Source organism: Peromyscus eremicus, chromosome 7 (assembly GCF_949786415.1).
Source record: "Peromyscus eremicus chromosome 7, PerEre_H2_v1, whole genome shotgun sequence".
Classification (NCBI taxonomy): Eukaryota; Metazoa; Chordata; class Mammalia; order Rodentia; family Cricetidae; genus Peromyscus; species Peromyscus eremicus.
In genome coordinates this window covers 59,933,801-59,950,410 of record NC_081422.1, presented here as the reverse complement: position 1 = coordinate 59,950,410, position 16,610 = coordinate 59,933,801, and the positions used below count along the sequence as shown (strand labels likewise).

At 50.6% G+C, this 16,610-nt stretch overlaps 2 protein-coding genes across 3 annotated transcripts; one reads left to right on the top strand and one right to left on the bottom strand.

Annotated features, from left to right (window-relative positions):
• Positions 1 to 230: 230 nt before the first annotated feature.
• On the top strand, positions 231 to 2,757 carry Slc51b (solute carrier family 51 subunit beta). Its single transcript, XM_059268123.1, has 3 exons — positions 231 to 321; positions 1,558 to 1,648; positions 2,553 to 2,757. The coding sequence occupies exons 1-3, from the start codon at positions 231 to 233 to the stop codon at positions 2,755 to 2,757; spliced, it is 387 nt and encodes a 128-aa protein (XP_059124106.1).
• A 153-nt stretch (positions 2,758 to 2,910) lies between these two features.
• Rasl12 (RAS like family 12) lies at positions 2,911 to 16,548 on the bottom strand. 2 transcript variants are annotated; one of them, XM_059268121.1, is made up of 6 exons: positions 15,741 to 16,154; positions 14,492 to 14,540; positions 14,341 to 14,397; positions 8,922 to 8,995; positions 8,072 to 8,262; positions 2,911 to 5,252 (listed from the first exon to the last, which is right to left on the bottom strand). In XM_059268121.1, the coding sequence occupies exons 1-6, from the start codon at positions 15,801 to 15,803 to the stop codon at positions 4,877 to 4,879; spliced, it is 810 nt and encodes a 269-aa protein (XP_059124104.1). In that variant the 5' UTR covers positions 15,804 to 16,154; the 3' UTR covers positions 2,911 to 4,876. The 2 variants fall into 2 exon arrangements, with proteins under 2 accessions (XP_059124104.1, XP_059124105.1); XM_059268122.1 differs by lacking the exons at positions 14,492 to 14,540; positions 15,741 to 16,154 and adding an exon at positions 16,370 to 16,548.
• Positions 16,549 to 16,610: the final 62 nt, after the last annotated feature.

The window sequence follows — 16,610 nt, the reverse complement described above, 5'->3', positions numbered from 1 at the left end:
TTGCGTTCACTGCCACAGTCAGCTTCAGTTCAGGCTCTTGCTGTCCTAACACTGGGCTGGAGCACTGATGATTTGGACAAGGCGGAAAGGCAAACAAGGGCCAGGATGTGCTGTCTGCTGTTGCCGGAGTTGTCTGCTCAGAGGCCAGAACCTGAGAGCCCAGGAGGACCGCTGGGGTCTCAAGACTTGTTTGTTCACAGGCCAGAAACATCTCAACCAAGAGCAGAGACATGGACAACAGTGTGGAGGGAGCTGCAGCCAGCCCTGAGGTGCCCCAGGAACTTCTGGAAGAAATGATTTGGTTTTTTCGTGCAGAAGATGGTAAGTGATGGGGGGTAGGGGGTGGAGCAGTTTGGCACTGTCTCTTGTACCCCACCAAGTGGCACATTTTCTTCAAAAGGGAGTGAGGCTAGACATCTCATCAAGAGGGGCCAGCTGAGTCCACTCACTCGCCTTTTCTCAGGGTGTGGGCCACTTAGCTATCAACCACCTCTACTATTTATTGAACTGTGCTGTGTGCTAGGCACAGTCCTTAGCACTGGGGTTACGGCGGTGACAAACAAAACACAAGTCTCTACCCACACCAAGTGTCCATTCTAGTAGAGGACATAGAAAAGAAACCAACAACTAAAAGTGTATGTTCCCAGTGCACAGTGAAAAAGAAGCCAGCTGGCCCGGTAGGTAGCCCAGCTCTGCAATCCTAGCTACACAAGAGGCTCGGCCATGATGATCACAAGTTCGAGGCCTGCATGAGCCACACAGAGTTGAAGTCCAGCCTGGGCAACTTAGTGAAACCCTGTCTCAGAATTTAAAAAGAGTTTGGCACTCAGTGGTGAAGTAGTTGGCTAGCATTCAAGGAATCCCTAAATTCAACCCTCAATACAGTGTGTGTGTGTGTGGCGGGGGTGGGGGGGATGCTGGGGGGGATTATGCATCGAGGTGGATAATGAGATCAGGGAATGGCTCACGCTGATGAAGGCTTGCTGTGGGGAAAACCCTCGGAAGAAGGGAAGGAATTCACTGTCAGATCATTTGGTGGAGGACCTTTCCTGCCAGGAGGAGTAAAAGCTGTGCACCTGGAGCCTGCCTCACTTGGAGACGGTTTGACATGTCCTGAGCACTCACAGCCCAACCCGCCACCTTACCTGGTGCCCGTGGCAGACAGTCACCGTATCCAGTTAGCTGTCATACTCTCCCTCTCCCCCTCTCCTCTTTCTTCCTTCTTTTAAAGGCAGTAAAATTGAAGACTGAAGTTCAAGGTGACCCACCTCCTCCTCCTTGCCGCTCACACCCCCTTTTTACCCAGCTAGTATCCAAACACAGTGCTGTCTCCCCCATAGGACCAGGGCTGGTCCAGAGCAGAGAGCCTGTCTCCACCCCATCCATCCACCCAATGGTCAGTCGGGGAGTTCCCTCAGAGCAAGGGGTCTTGATGGGGCTCTCCGTAGCAGGGGACAAATGAATGATCCGAGATGGGCCTGAGCCCAAGCTGCAGTTGTGAGTGGGTCTGAGTGGCACCTGGCCTGAGGATTTGTCTGTCTGTGTGTCCCTCCTCAGCGGCTCCTTGGAATTATTCCATCCTGGTTCTGGCAGCCCTGGTGGTGGTGATAAGCATGGTCCTCCTGAGAAGGAGCATCCTAGCAAACAGGTGAGGAGTTGGTCTAGAGTGGGTCTCCAGAGGTAGGGGTGGGGATTCCTTCCTAGACGGCAATCTAAGAGTCACGTAGGGGAACTGGCTCTTCATCTTTTGGTGGCAGCTGTCAGGAAGCAAAGCTATTAAACAACCCAGCAGCTGCCCCCAGTTATGACCCCCTAGCCCTGGCTAGCAAGTTGGAATGACGCAGAAGATGTCACCCTTTAAGTGGTCCCGGCCCCTCTTGCCCTGTCAGGAAGCGTCCCTCTTAGCAAACTCAGTTGATAGACAAGGTGGCTGTCCACAGGAGCAGCAGATATAGGCCTGCTCCCCTGTGAGCCACGCAGATTCTCTGGTGCTCAGACCCTTCCACCATGGCCTGCAGGAAGCCCACGAGTTCCTTGAGTAAATCAGCTTGGAGAAAGGAGAGATTTTCGAGAATTAGTGAAAAGACCGTCAGGTTGAGGAAGTAGCCAGTGGGAGCCATGTGTAGGGCTGTGTCTTACATACATGACTGAAGGTGTGGGGAAACCTGTTTGGAGAAATAAGCAGAGTGACAGATAGAAGGTTAGTTAGGGATTTCTGGCAGCATCTCAGGGATTGAGCATGGCGGGTGAGAACCTGTCCTAAGATGACAACCTTGGGGCCAGGATAGTGTGGTTTGGAGAAAAGTCACAGGGCTCAGAATGGGCAGACCTGGATGTACAATACGGTGCTTCTTTGCCTTCATATGCTTCCTTGTCTCTAAGGGGAAGGGCTGTCAATCAAAGCTTAGCTCCTGGGTAGCCTGGCAGAGAGATGGTAGATATGAAAGCGGGAACCACTCAGCCACCGCCACTTCTGCACAGAGGATCTTCCCTCAAGCTCTCTAACCCAACCTCTCAATATCCCCGATCAACACCATTTCCTCTCCTCCCAGAAATCGAAAGAAGCAGCCACAAGACAAAGAAACACCACAAGTCCTGAACCTAGATGATTCCAAGATGAAAGAAGACAGCAGCCTGAGCAACCTCAGAGAGACACTGATCTCAGAGAAGCCCTACGTGCCCCCAGAGGAAACTGAGTTGAATGAGAAAGCTGCCCCACAGGTCTTTCTACCAGAGCCACAGGAAACCGAGAGCTAGTGAGAGTTGAGAAAACACACTACCCCAGCCAGACACATGACTGTGATCTGAGCTCAGCTCTGTGGCCTCAAACCCCTCAGGTTAGACACTACCCTCCAAGCAGCCTAACTTATTTTTAGCAGACACAATAAACAAACTACGCCCAGATGAAAATTCATTATTTAAAAAAAGTCTTTTATTAAAATGCTTCTCCAGGTGGGCAGTTGGAAGTGTATGGTTGGTTCAAACGATGGTAGTCTCTGAAGCGCACACAAGTGTTGGTGTTTGTTTTGATCTTTCTGGGGGCCCGCCACCCAGTTCCCAAATAAATCACACACAGAGGCTTATTCTTAATTATAAATGCCCAGCCTTAGCTTGGCTTGTTTCTAGCCAGCTTTTCTTAAATTATTCCCATCTACCTTTTGCCTCTGGGATTTTCCTGTTTTCTTACTTCTGTAAATCTTACTCTTATTCCATGGCTTGCTGGGTAGCTGGTCCCTGGAGTCCACCTCCTTCTCTGGCTACTTCTCTCTCTCTCTTTCCCCCAGTTTTCTCCTATTTATCCTCTCTGCCTGCCAGCCCCACCCATCCTTTCTCCTTCCTCCCTATTGGTTGTTCAGTTCTTTATTAGACCATCAGGTGTTTTAGACAGGCACAGTAACACAGCTTCACAGAGTTAAACAAATGCAACATAAACCAATAGCTTAAAATAATATTCCCCAGCACACAAGTGGCTTGGATCAAATGTACAAAGTCGTGTGTGTGGTGGAAGCCTTAATTCTAGCACTTGGAAGGCTGAGGCAGGTGGATCTCTGTGAGTTCAACTCAAGCCTGGGCGAGTTCCAGGACAGCCAAAGCTACATAATAAAGAGACTCTGTCTCAAAGAAATAAACAGTACAAAGTTCAGATCTGGCCTGTTGGTCAGGATCAGTGCCAGGGCTTGTGGTACATGCTCTTGAGTAGTTCACAGCCTCCTCCTGACCTCAGCATCTCCAGATACAGAATAGAGCTGAAGACTGGGTTAGAGATCTTTTCAGTCCAAGCTCCTTCGTCTGTTGGCTGGGTGTGGAAGGAGCAGACTTCCTAGGTTAGGATGCCTGGCTCAGCCCATCTAATGCCCCTCCTGAACCAGCTCATCTAGAGTTTGTGGTAAACAGTAAGAAACAGCTGTAGCTGGACAGCCTTCTCACATCCGAGACCTGGTAAAACACCAAATGGTTGATGCCAAAGTCCACCTTATTAATCCCAAACACATTGGGATCTATCTTCCCAAAGTGAGCTTTGAAAACTCAGATCCATTGCTGAGGGTTCTAGGTCCAACCAAACCAGACTACACCTACCTGTGTAGAATGACTTTCTGCAGCCTTCGTCATTAAGGTCAAGAAGGGTGATCCGAGGGGGCGGGGGCGGGTCTACTAATAAAGTGGTCACAAAAGTCCCCAAAGGCTAGTGAAAAAAAATGCTGGAGGCTCCCCACTAGCCTGGACAATCCACAGCCCCTCTCTGCACCCTTCACTGAGAGGCAAGTGCTGAAATGCTCCCATCCAGATTTCATTGCCGTATCCAGGCTTTCCCATAGGATTATTTTAGCCGGATTTTTCTTGGATAAACTGTAAGGTTTGTAGCCTGGGGTTTTAAGACATCAGAAGACACGGGAGGCACCAGCTTTGGGCCTCCGGACAACTGCCCTACCTCTTTCTACCACCAGGTGGCAGTAGGGCCCCAGGGCCAGCCATCCTGTAGCCTGCTACAAGCCTTCACATAGATAAAGCTGCTTTGAACCGGGGCTGCAGCGGGCCTAGCAGTGGCTGGAGCAGGCAAGAGTCATGGCACAGGATATGCACCGCAGTTCCTTTCTGCTCGCTCTTGGTTCCAGGTCTCTGGTTGGTAACAGGGGCAGCTTCTCTCCAGGGTGGTGGATGCAGAGGTTACCATGAAGCCCAAGGCCTGGAGGGACTCAGAGCAGCATACCTGCGTGTCCTCTGGCTCACACAGTGAGCGTGTGGGGACTGCTTGGTGCTGGAGGTGGAGTCTGCTATGGACCCGAGCATAAGGGCCTCTGGTACATCGGAAGGCAAGGCAGCCCCTGCCCTGCAGCCCCAAGCCTCAGCCGAGCCTGAGGTTCCTATAGAAGGGTCCTCAAAAGATCTTGAAGCCCTTCAGTAGGGTCAAGGTGGGTGCCTTGCGCTTGCTCTGGGCCCGGGATGACTTCACAGTGACCAGCTTGGCCTGGGCCACAGTGGGCATCTCCTTCAGGCTGATCGTGGACAGAGTGTTGAAAGTGCAGCTGGCCAGCCCATGTCGGGCTGTGAGCGGGGTCTGGTGAGACAGGGCTTTCTCCTCAGAGATGAAGAGGGGCCGGGCCGCGGGGCTCTTCTCCAGTTCCCGCCGCACCTCCCGCACCGCCTCATGGAAGACATGCTGCACATGCTCGAAGTCCAGGCAGGCAGAGACCTCAAAAAACAGGCACCCGAACCTGCCTGCCAAGGCCGCACCCTCAGCCTTGGTGACCTGCCTGGCGAGGAAGCAGGGTGAGGCAGTCAGGAGAATGGCATTCCAAGTCGGGCAGGGAGGGTCCCACACCCATCTCCCCACCCGGTGGTCTGGGCCCATCTTCACCCTCTGAATCTGTTTTCTCGTCAGTACGGCAGGATAATGGCACCCACCTCTGCAGGCTGTTAGGGCTAAGGAAGACAATTTGCATGGCGTGCTTAGCATAATTACCCGTCACAGACTCAGCACTGGATAAATGGTAGCTGGTGTTGCCAAAGCTGGAATTTAGGAATGCATATGAAGAAAAGAGAAAAGATGAGCCAAGTTCTCCCATGCTAGACTCTGCCTATGGCCAAAGGAAGAAAGCCATTGCCTGTCTCCTCAGGAAATGGCCACCCTTAGCCCTGGCTTGAGGAACCAGTATTAGAAAACGCCTTTAATCCCAGCACTCAGGAGGCAGAGGCAGGCGGATCTTTGTGAGTTCGAGGCCAGCCTGGTCTACAGAGCGAGATCCAGGAAAGGCACAAAGCTACACAGGGAAACCCTGTCTTGAAAAACCAAAAAAAAAAAAAAAAAAAAAAAAAAAAAAAAAAAAAAAAAAGAAAGAAAGAAAGAAAGAAAGAAAAAAAAGAGAGAAAAGAGCAGCTGTTTGCACTGAGGGGGCCACACTCCTCAGATTACTCAGGAAGCCTGTTACTGGCAGACTCATGAGTGTTTTGTCTGCTTGTCCAGTTGAGGGCCAGCAGACAGCAGCAATGTTAGGAGAACAGAGGGACAGGGCAGGGCTGTATGCACTCCTGTTTGCTTGTATCCGCCTCCTGTGATGAGAGGATAGATGTTTGCAAGTGGAAGGTCTCTAGGAACGTCTGACTGGAACCCATGAGAATAGAGGTGGAGAAAAAAAATGAAGATTGGCTCTTGAAAAGCTCCTATGTTCAGATGGGGACTCCTCGGGTCTTGAGGCCAAGGCTGCACCAGCTGATCCTGCTCACCACCACCCACTGATGAGCTGCCCCAACCACCATCCCTGAGGACCATGGCACAGCCAAGATGGGAGGGGATGGATACCAGGATAAGAAGTAGTGGGGAAAAGTTTCTGGGCCAAGGCTGATTCGGCAGGTGCAGGGGGACAGGAAACCTAGTGTGCCACTGAGCCCTGCCCTGTTAGTGTTACACCTATTAGTGTTCAGCTGAAAAGTGGGGTAAACCGTCACATCTTGTACCCAGGGAACCGGGGCTGTTTCATTCAAACCCTGGATTCCGGGTCACTTGCTTGCAAACCATTTTCAACAATTTCTTTTTTTTTTTTTTTTTTTTTTTTTGGTTTTTTGAGACAGGGTTTCTCTGTGTAGCTTTGCGCCTTTCCTGGAACTCACTTGGTAGCCCAAGCTGGCCTCGAACTCACAGAGATCCGCCTGGCTCTGCCTCCCAAGTGCTGGGATTAAAGGTGTGCGCCACCACCGCCCGGCTCATTTTCAACAATTTCTTTGGAAAACACTGGGGTTAAAATAATATTCTATAGTCACCCCCACAACCCCGTGTCATATGGAACACTCTCCTTTCTATTCACAGTCCAGTCTTCCGATCTCTCTTCCAGGTTCCAAGAGAGTTCAAGGACCACCTTCAGTGATTTACCCACTGTAGGACTTCCCTTATTCTCCAAGATGTAGGTAAAGGGATTGTGCTGGACGAGTGCACTGGGAGTTTGTCTTCTAGGCAGCCAGTGACGGAAGGAAAGGACACCTGGGCCACTTTGGACATGGGCTGGATCCCCAAAGGCAAGAGAGAAGTCACTCCTTCCTTTCAGGAGTCTCGGTGGTCTCTTACATCATTTTTTCTTGGGCTGCAGGTTGGACCACCCGTGAAGAAGGCCCCACACTGTCAGAGTTACCTTTCAGAAAACCACAACTCCCTTCTCCCTCTGCCTGTGTGACCTAATCTGAACAAATCCCAACACCAGTCACTGGGCCTCTGGGGTCTGGGAGAGCAAGAACAAGTTAAGAGTAGAAAGGGAGAAGTAGGAAGCTGATGGAAGGTGAGTGCCACACCCAGCAGGTGGACTGGCCACATGGAACGGTGTCCACTTTGGAGAGTTTTAGTTGGATTGCTCAAGTGTAGGGCCTTGGGTGTCAAGGGCCTTAAGGCTGGCTAGGCGGGTGACTTGGATGTGTGGGGAGGGTGGAGGTAGAAACCACAGGGAGTGGCGAGGCCTGTGGTCAGCTGAAGGAAGCAGGCCCCACCTCAAAGCATTCCAGTTCCAAGTCATTTAAAACATTGTGCCAGCCAAGCAAAATATGGCTGCAGCATTCTGTGGTGATCTGCCCTCTGGCCCAGTCTGTGACCTCTGGTTCAAGTCCAAGCCTTTCTAAGAGAGGCCTGCCCTCAGCAGCTTACTGTGGCAACAAGCCTGGGGTGTTGTGCCTGGCCAGGGCAAGGGCTGGTTGGACTACAGCAGTCACCTGATCCAAGGAGCAAATTTTTAGACCTCCTCCTTGGGACTGGAGTTGGGCACCAAATGACTACTCAGCTGCTGGGAGAGGGACGGAATGTCACATGGTCTCGGGCAAGGCTGATGTAAGAGACCACCGAGACTCCTGAAAGGAAGGAGTGCCTTCTCTCTTGCCTTTGGGGATCCAGCCCATGTCTAAAGTGGCCCAGGTGTCCTTCCCTTCCGTCACTGGCTGCCTAGAAGACAAACTCCCAGGGCACTCGTCCAGCACGATCCCTTTACCTGAAGTTGAGGGCAGCGCCGGTCTTGGGCAGCAGTGGTCCCTAAGTATGTCATTCTGCATCCATGTGGAAGCAAGCTTCAGAGGAGAGGGCTAAGACGTCTGCACTCACCTGTACTGGGCCATGTCCAGTTTGTTGCCCAGCAGCAGGGCAGGGTAGCCGCGCTGCGTCTCCTTGGCATGCAAGGCCAGCAACTCCAGGTAGCTGCTGCTGCTCTCAAAACTCTGGCGACTGTCGACACTGTATACCACCAGGAAGGCATGGGCCCAGTTTAGATAGCGCTCACAGTTCCTGGGGGTGTCCTGGAGTGAAGGAGAGGAATCTACCTCAGAGGCAGAAGAACTTGGGGGGTGGGGGAAGGCCTTCACCTGGGCTGCCCTTTCCAACTCCTGAATCTTTGTACATTGTTCCGAGCAGATCTCTCTGCACAGGGGCACTTCAGTGTTGATTTGGCTTGGTGTGAAAAGAGACATTGTCTCATGAACCTCCCTCCCACCACCCAGCCAGGGACTTGGAGACCTTGGCCCCTTGGGCACTGAGTCAAAGATTCTGGCATGGTCTTCCAAGGCCCCACTGTCCCTGGGTACTGCTGCTTTTGGGTCAGGTCCATACTGCCCCTTTGGTCTCTGGGAACAGACTCAGCCAGGGCAGGGAGTGGGGAGGACGTGGAGAGATATGTTGGGGAGACGGGCTGACAGGCTGTGTAGGAGTGTTTGTGTAAATAAGTTTGCACATGTGTATGCTTAGCCTCAGAGCACAGGCTATCTGGGCTGATGTCAGCAATCGCTCTTCTCATATGGCAAATGAAAGATTCAGGCCCAGAAAAGTCAGAGCCCCATTCAGGGCCACACAGCAAACTGGAGCCTAGAGGGATCCGATTCCCTCGTGAGGTCAGAACTCGGTAGGCTGCATTGGCTCACTGCCCTCTCTGGGGGATTGCGGGGAATGGGGGTAAGGTTACCAGATCTGCAGTGTCCATGACCCTCAGGTGGACAGGTTGGTGGTCCACAGTCTCCTCAGAGCTGTAGGTGTCCTCTGCAACACAGATGGTCAGCCAGGTCAGAGGCATGGCACTCAAACAGAGAAGGTCGATGTCCCAGCTACCTCCTGTGCTAGACTCCAGTGTAGCCTTGACTGGCCCTTGGGAGCTGCTACCAGGCCACTGTCTCTCTTCACTTTTCAGGCTTGAAGCATCAGAGGCCACTGTATACCATGCCCTGGGGGACAGGGTATTTCTGAATCCATGCACAAAGCCCGTGGTGTGGAGTGTGTGGCCCATAGGCTCAGCCGCAGAGGCTTGGCGCTTCCTCCAAGAACCCCAATTTTCTCCACTGTCTGTCCCTTTCACCATAGTACCTGGCCCACAGGGAGTCCCCAAAGAGGACTTCTTCCCTCAGTAGTAGAGGAGAGAAGGGGAAAGAGAAGCTTATGACATGTCAGACCTCACACACAAGTTCCAAGGTTTTATAAGTCATCATTATCAAATAGACAAGGTGATGTAGGATCCAAGCCAACCTAAGGGAAACGGGGGAGGGGGTGGGGAAGCTCAGTGGGGAGAAGTGATTGGTATACAAGCACGAAGACCTGAGTTCAAGTCCCCAGCACCCACGTAAAAAGTCAATCATAGATGTGTGCATGCCTATAACCCCTGCACTGTGAGGCTGAGACAGGAGGATCGTGGGGGATTGCTGACTGTCAGCTTATCCCTGTGCTCATGGAGACCCTGTCTCCAAGGAATAAAGTGGAAAGTGACAGCAAGATGCTTGATGCCCTCTTCTGGCCTCTGTGTGCATACAGATCTGCAAACTTGCACACACTCCTGCACGTACACAGAACACACATACACCGCACCCTTCCCCCCAAGCCAGTCTCAGCTACATTTCAACGCCTGATTTAGACTTCTGCTCTCAAGGAGTACATCCTCCTTTTATTTATTTATTTTTATTTATTTATTTTTGAGCTGAGGATTGAACCCAGGGCCTTGTGCTTGCTAGGCAAGCGCTCTAACCACTGAGCTAAATCCCCAACCCCTGCATCCTCCTTTTAAATAAGAACACTATGACAGCATGAGCTAACAGTTTTCTCCCCCGCCCTTCCTTTTTTTTTTTTTCTTTCCTTCTTCTTCTTCTTCTTCTTCTTCTTCTTCTTCTTCTTCTTCTTCTTCTTCTTCTTCTTCTTCTTCTTTCTTTCCCAAGACAGGGTTTCTCTGTGTAGCCCTGGCTGTCCTGGAACTCACTCTGTAGACCAGGCTGGTTTCTGCCTTCCAAGCGCTGGGATTAAAGGTGTGCACCACTACTGCCTGGCCAGAGCTAACAGTTTTCAAGCCTTAACTCTGCTGCTTGGCTTGTCCCTGAGCTAGTACATTTAACAGCCCTATCTCCCAGGACTGTGGGAGGACTGCTTAGTCCTCCAGGCTTGGGGCCTGGCCCATAATAAGTATCTAAAAATGGCAGTGAGGAATGTGGAGGTCTCCAAGGTTAACAGGACAGGTCACATTCCCAGGTATTTTTTTTCTCCTTTTATTTATTTGGGCAAGTATGTGGTGTATGTATATATGTGTACATGTTCGTGTGTGCATGTATGTGTGGAGGTCAGAGTTTGACACCTGAGGTCTTCTTCAGCTTCTTTTCATTTAATTATTTTATTTATTTATAACTGAAAGTTTTTCCGTGCCCACCTAGCTCCTGAATCCTTGTGGTCCCGCAGCTGCTCAGACCCAAATGAACACACAGAGGCTTATATTAATTACAAACTGTATGGCCTATGGCTCAGGCTTCTCACTAGCTAGATCTTACATCTTAAATTAACCCATAATTCTGATTTATGTTTAGCCACGTGGCTTGGTACCTTTTCTCAGTTCTGCCTTCACATCTTGCTTCCTCTGTGTCTGGCTGGTGACTCCTGACTCAGCCTTCCTGTTCCCAGAATTCTCTTCTCTGAATATCCTGCCTATACTATACTTCCTGCCTGACTACTGGCCAATCAGCACTTTATTTATCAACCAAATCAGAGCAACACTCATTCACAGCATACAGAACGACATTCCCATCATTTATTTATTTTTATTTTATGTGCACTAGTGTTTTGCCATGGGTGTTGGGTCCTCTGGAAGTGTAGTCAGTGCTCGTAACCACGGAGCCATCTCTCCAGCCCCACTCCTCCACCTTACTCTTTGAGCCACGGCCTTTCACTGAACTTGAAGTGACCGGATGGATGGCCATTCCATTCTAGGGATCCATCCACCTGTCTCTGCTTTCCCCAGTGCTGGGATTACAGAGACCTGCCACCACACCTAGCTTTTCACATGGGTGCTGGAGCTCCAAACTCAGGCTCTCACACTAATATGGCAGGCACTCTACGAACTGAGTTACAGCCGTAGCCCTCATACCCACTTATTTTGTAAAGAAACAATTTTAAGCTCATAGAAGTTACAAACTAACGGATTCCTATGTATTCTTCACTCTGTTTCCCTTAGTGTTATACCTTATATAACCACAGCACAATTGCCAGACCAGGAAATTGATGTTGGTTCTGTACTATGAATTAAATTACTGACCTTATTTGGGTTTCACCAGTTTGTTTTTTCTTTCTTTCTTTTTTTTCTTTTCTTTTTTTAGTTCTTATGACTTTAAACCCAAGAAGTCAGAATGTGGTCAGACATACAGAAATGTCACTGGCACGCTGACTGTTTCTCCTCCTCCCAGCCATCCCTGGCACACGTACGTGAGCACACTCGGTCCCCACCTTTCCCTGGGTGACCCATCTAGGCAGATCCGAGGTGTTCTCTGCCTTCCTAGCAGTGGTACTGTGAGAACAGCACCCCTTGCCTGGCTGAATGTAGTCACACACTTCTCCCCGAGGGCCGCTGGCAGCCCAGCAGGCCTGGACACAGGCCAGGTCCGCTAACATCCAACATGAGTCACAGACAGCTCTTCGTCCCCAGCCTGCTTTGGGGACTTGGATAAATAGCTGCTCTTATCCAAAGAGAAAAAAAAAAAAACTAATGGAAAATATGCCCCAAATGTTTAACTATATTTGGCCCAAGAAGAGCTGTTGCTGGATGCCTACATTGTGTTCATACTTTTTAATGTTTGGCCAAAGTTGCCTTTTAGGCACTCCCTCCAAACAGGCAAAGTCCTGCCTCGCCTGAGGACAAGGGTTCCTCTAACCTTAGTCTACCTGGTAGCCTCCCCGATCTTCTGTTGGCTCCACTGTAGAAAGATGGCAAGATTGTTTTGGGAGGCTGAGGCAGGAGGATTGCAAGGTCAGTCCTTGCCTGGGCTACAGAATGAGTTCAAGGCAAGCTTGTGCAATGTAGTGAGACCCTGTCTTAAAACTGGGAGAAAAGAGTGTGTGTGTGGAGCGGGGGCTAGTATACAATTCAGTGGTAGAGTTCTGCCTAGCATGCATGAATCACAGTGTTTGTTTAATCTCCAGTAATTGGGGGGGGGTGGATTTGAACTTGGGCCTTCTGGGCTGCCTCCCCAACCCCTTGCTCCCTGGCTAAGATGTGTCTGCTGGTCCTTCAGCTATGTCTGACCGAAGCAGACTATTCTGTAGGAATCCCAGCACAGATACACAAGTTGGGTGAAGCCTCAGGTCATCAGGCGACTGGGCCTCAGGAGCTAGAATGGCAACTTCTCACCCAGGCACAGTGGTGTAGAGCCTACCTTGACTCTGGGAACTTTTGATATCCTTAAAATAGTCATTTTAGAAAAGGCACCAAAGAAGTTCTGTCAGATTGTTTGTTCATCAGGTGGCACCTCAGACACGATGAGCATCCATGTCCTTATGGGAACAGGACGGAGGCAAAAGCAGTAAGAAGCTGACGTTGTTCCCTGGAGGAGCCAGGCAAGAACATTCCCCGGAGCCCCTTGCCCACCTAGGGCAGAGAACATGTAGAGCCCTTCTATGGCATCTCTAGCTCCCAGCAGCTCCAGTCACAGCCCACAACAAGACACAGCTCCAACACAGACAATCTTGTCCCACACTCCATAAGGAGATTCACAGGAAGTGGGTGGACCTTATCTTTCCTTTGAACCTGAGGGGGTTCTGTAATGTTAGGCAAGTCACTGAGTCCCCTCTGACTCAGTTTCTTTCTTATAAAGAACTGTTTTAGCCACATGTCCGTGTGTCCCCCACCCCGCCCCGGAGCTGAGGACCGAACCCAGGGCCTTGCATTTGCTAGGCAAACGCTCTACCACTGAGCTAAATCCTCAACTCCTGTTTTAGCCACATGTGCCTGAGACATACCCTCCCCTTTTGGTCCCACCAACACTTTACTTGATTTTTATAAATGGGGAAACAACTCAACATTGATTTCAAACAGCTAAGCTCATTCAGACACCTCGTTGTTCTCAATGGACAGTTTATAAATAAAAATATTATAAACAAGAGCTAGAAGTGACTTTGGTGCTAATCAGATTCTAATTGTGTTTATCTTGGGGATTAGGGTCGCATGTGAGAGTTTATTTTAGGGGATGATCCTTCTGTTAAAAATAAGTTCCACAACATAGATCTCATGAATGTGGTGGACTCTGAGCAGCATGCATGGGAAGCCATCTAAGGAGGAAGAAAAAAGTCTCTTGGGGTCAAACACTAGCCTGATGTATGTTCTTCCTCACAGCAGCTCTGATATATCCATGCCTGTGCTCCGCTGGCAGATGAGGAAACGGTAACTCAGAGAGACTAAGTGGCTGTCTCCCAGTTACCCAGCCAATAAACATCAGAGCCAGCACTCAAAGTCAGCGTGTTACACAACGAATCTGGGGCTGGGGGTGGAGGATAGAAAAATGGCTCCGTGGGTGAGAACACTTGTTACTGGGACCAGATTCCATCCCCAGCCCCCACACGGTGGTTCACAACCATCTGTCACTTCAGTTCCAGGGCATCCAATGCCCCCTCCATGGGCATCAGGCACACACATGGAGCATAGATACACACGCAGGCAAAATACTCATATACATAAAGTAAAATAAATTAAAAAATCTAAAACAAAACAAACGTTCCCTGGTTCGAGGAATGTCCGGCACCTGGTTCACAGAATCCCTTAAATATCTGGTCTGACTGCCCTTGGGAGAACACTGAGAGATCATTCTGAAGAACTGTGACTATTTGGATGTGGACATTCTGCTATTTAAGAAAAAACATTCTTTTAAGGTCTGTTGCATTGCATATTTGAGGGCAAACAGTCTCAGGCCCTTGACCTGGACCAGCCCCCGCCCCCCCCAGTTGTCTGGTGTACACTGAATCATCCCCGTGATTCTTCCCTTCTCCCCTAAGATGCACAGTGCTGGCCAGGGCCCACCCACGGGGAGGCCCCAGGGGAACATCCAGGTGGGGCCCAGGCAGCAGGAGGCCCAGAGAGGAGGGCTTCTTACCCAAATTGGGGTCATATTCGCTGATAAACCTCTTGGTGAGAAACTTCACAGTCAGGGCTGAAAACAGAAGAAAGAGGTGAGCCAGACCTCATCGGGTCTGCGGCCAGCCCCCAGGCCACTGTCCCTCGCACTTTAAGGAGGCCTAACTGACCTCTGTGGTCTCTGGCTGACACCAAGCTTGGCTCTCCTAGGGCTTCATGCTGCAGAGCAGAGGAATTGGCTCAGAAGGTGTAGAAATGGGGTGCCAAGTCCCACTAATTGCGTGCACCCTGGGATTATTTTTCTAAAAATTATTATGAGCAAGAAAGGCAGCGAGAGGCATGTCTAAGGGGTGTCTGTGAACAACCAAATCCAGAGTCAAGACCCTACATCTAGTTATCCTGAGGTCTGGAGGACCACCACCACCACCCCTCCAGCTGAAAGGACATGTCTCCCACTGTGGACAGGTCACATTGATTCTGTAGCACGGGGCACTTACTCCCAGTTTTGGCAACGGACCAAAGACTGTAAGCAAAGAATTGACTGTCTATTGCTAGGAAGGTCTGAACCCCTGAGGGCATGAGTTCCCCAGGCAAGGTCCAGGGCAGATTGTGTCTCATGTAAACACGGTCTAGTCTGAGTCCTCTACACCTTGGCCTTTTGTTACCACTCTGGGGTAGCTCTTGAGAATGTAAGCCTTGAAAAAGTAGTTCTTTCTCCCTTGTAGAGGGCACTAACAGGAGTGCTCCTGTTCAGAGCTTGCCACATAAAGGCAAGAGTCAACCAGATATATTATGCTGGACTCTTGATAAGATTAAAAATGAAATTCTTTTGAAGGATTCCTAACACTGCCAATTTGCAAAACTAATAGCCAAGGAATACATATTTTAAACTTTCTGGTTTTGTAGCCTAGTTGGTAGAGTGCATGAAGCCTTGGAGTACATCCCCAGCATTACATAAACCAGGAATAGTGATGCACTTGGGAGGTAGAGGCAGGAGACTCAGGAATACAAGGTCATTCATTCTTGGCTGCATAGCAAGTTCCAGGCCAGCCTGGGCTATATGAGACTCTGCATCAAAAATAAAAAATAATTTCTTCATCCATTTAGTCACTGGCTGACGTAAGGTATTGACTGAGTCACTGGGGACAGGCTAATTTTCAAAGTGTTCTGGGTCCCCCTCTCTGAGCCAGGGGTGCTGGATTCAAACTCAGAACACTTTCTCCAGGGATCTCAAAGAGAAGGAAAGCCACAGCTGATGGGTCCCTGCCGGCTGTAACTGGACAGTCAGAGGAGCCCCTTCTGCCCACCCATCTTCAGCTGTCTGGGTCTTTAAGGTCAGGCGGCAGGTCAGACACTCCTTTTGGAGGTCTCTGGGATGGCTCTTAGAAGGGATGAAGATTCAGGTTTGACAGCAGTTACCTCAACAGGTAGTAGCCCAGGACCCAGGATCCTCAAGGACAAGTCCCTGGCACCTGGGACCATAGTCTCCCGTTTCCAGAAAGTCAAGAGGGGGTCTGGCTTGAAACAAACACATTTGATAAGAAAATAGTCTGTTTCAGAATCCCAAGGTTGGCAATGGAGGAGTGGCCCAGGCCTGAGGATTCTAATCTCTACCGACTTCTATCAAGTCTCTTGGAAGAAGTGGTGAGGGGAGAGGGTAGACAGGCCAGATCAAGGAGTAGCAAGGGTGACACTAAGTTCAAAGGGGAACCAGGGCTGGAGACCAGTGCAAACAGGTCTTTTTAGTGTCAGTTGACAAGACTTGGCTGCTGGTCCCAGGGAAGGAGATGAGTGGAAGACCTAAGAGAAACACAAAGAGAGACAGTATTGTTGGGGACAGCGGGAGTCACAGGTACCGAGTACCGAGGCAGAGGAAGAGCCTGTAGCTGAAGGCAGATACCAAGTAGCAAGAGGAGAGTGGGAGCCAGCATCAGAGAAACTGAGGCAAAAAGCAAAGTCGTAGAAACTCACCCAACCACCCGGAGAAGCAAGTCTCTGGGAGCCCGTGGATGAAGCTGCCCCCATCCTCCGCGCTCCGCGCCACTCACCAGACTTGCCCGCCCCGCGGCGCCCCAGGATGGCCAGGTTGACCTCGAGGGGCACGCTGTGCAGCCCGCTGCCCGCTCGGGGCTTGCCGAACACCGACGACATGGCGACGCTGCAGATGGCCACGGTCTCGGGGGCCGATGGGCTGCAAGCTGCGCGCCCTCAGTCACCCTCGGCCCGCCCGTCGGTGTCCGCCTGCAGGAGGAGGGGCGTGGACGGGGCGTGGCCTTCGCGCTCCAAACA

Excerpts from the sequence above, each read along its gene's own strand:
- Rasl12 (XM_059268121.1), bottom strand. The coding sequence starts at position 15,803 with ATGGTCCCAGGTGCCAGGGACTTGTCCTTGAGGATCCTGGGTCCTGGG. Across the intron at positions 14,541-15,740 it reads CTGGGCTACTACCTGTTGAG|CATGAAGCCCTAGGAGAGCC; the intron begins GTAACTGCTGTC and ends TCTGCTCTGCAG. Across the intron at positions 8,996-14,340 it reads CGAATATGACCCCAATTTGG|AGGACACCTACAGCTCTGAG; the intron begins GTAAGAAGCCCT and ends TCTGTGTTGCAG.
- Slc51b (XM_059268123.1), top strand. The coding sequence starts at position 231 with ATGGACAACAGTGTGGAGGGAGCTGCAGCCAGCCCTGAGGTGCCCCAG. Across the intron at positions 322-1,557 it reads GTTTTTTCGTGCAGAAGATG|CGGCTCCTTGGAATTATTCC; the intron begins GTAAGTGATGGG and ends GTCCCTCCTCAG. Across the intron at positions 1,649-2,552 it reads AGGAGCATCCTAGCAAACAG|AAATCGAAAGAAGCAGCCAC; the intron begins GTGAGGAGTTGG and ends CTCTCCTCCCAG.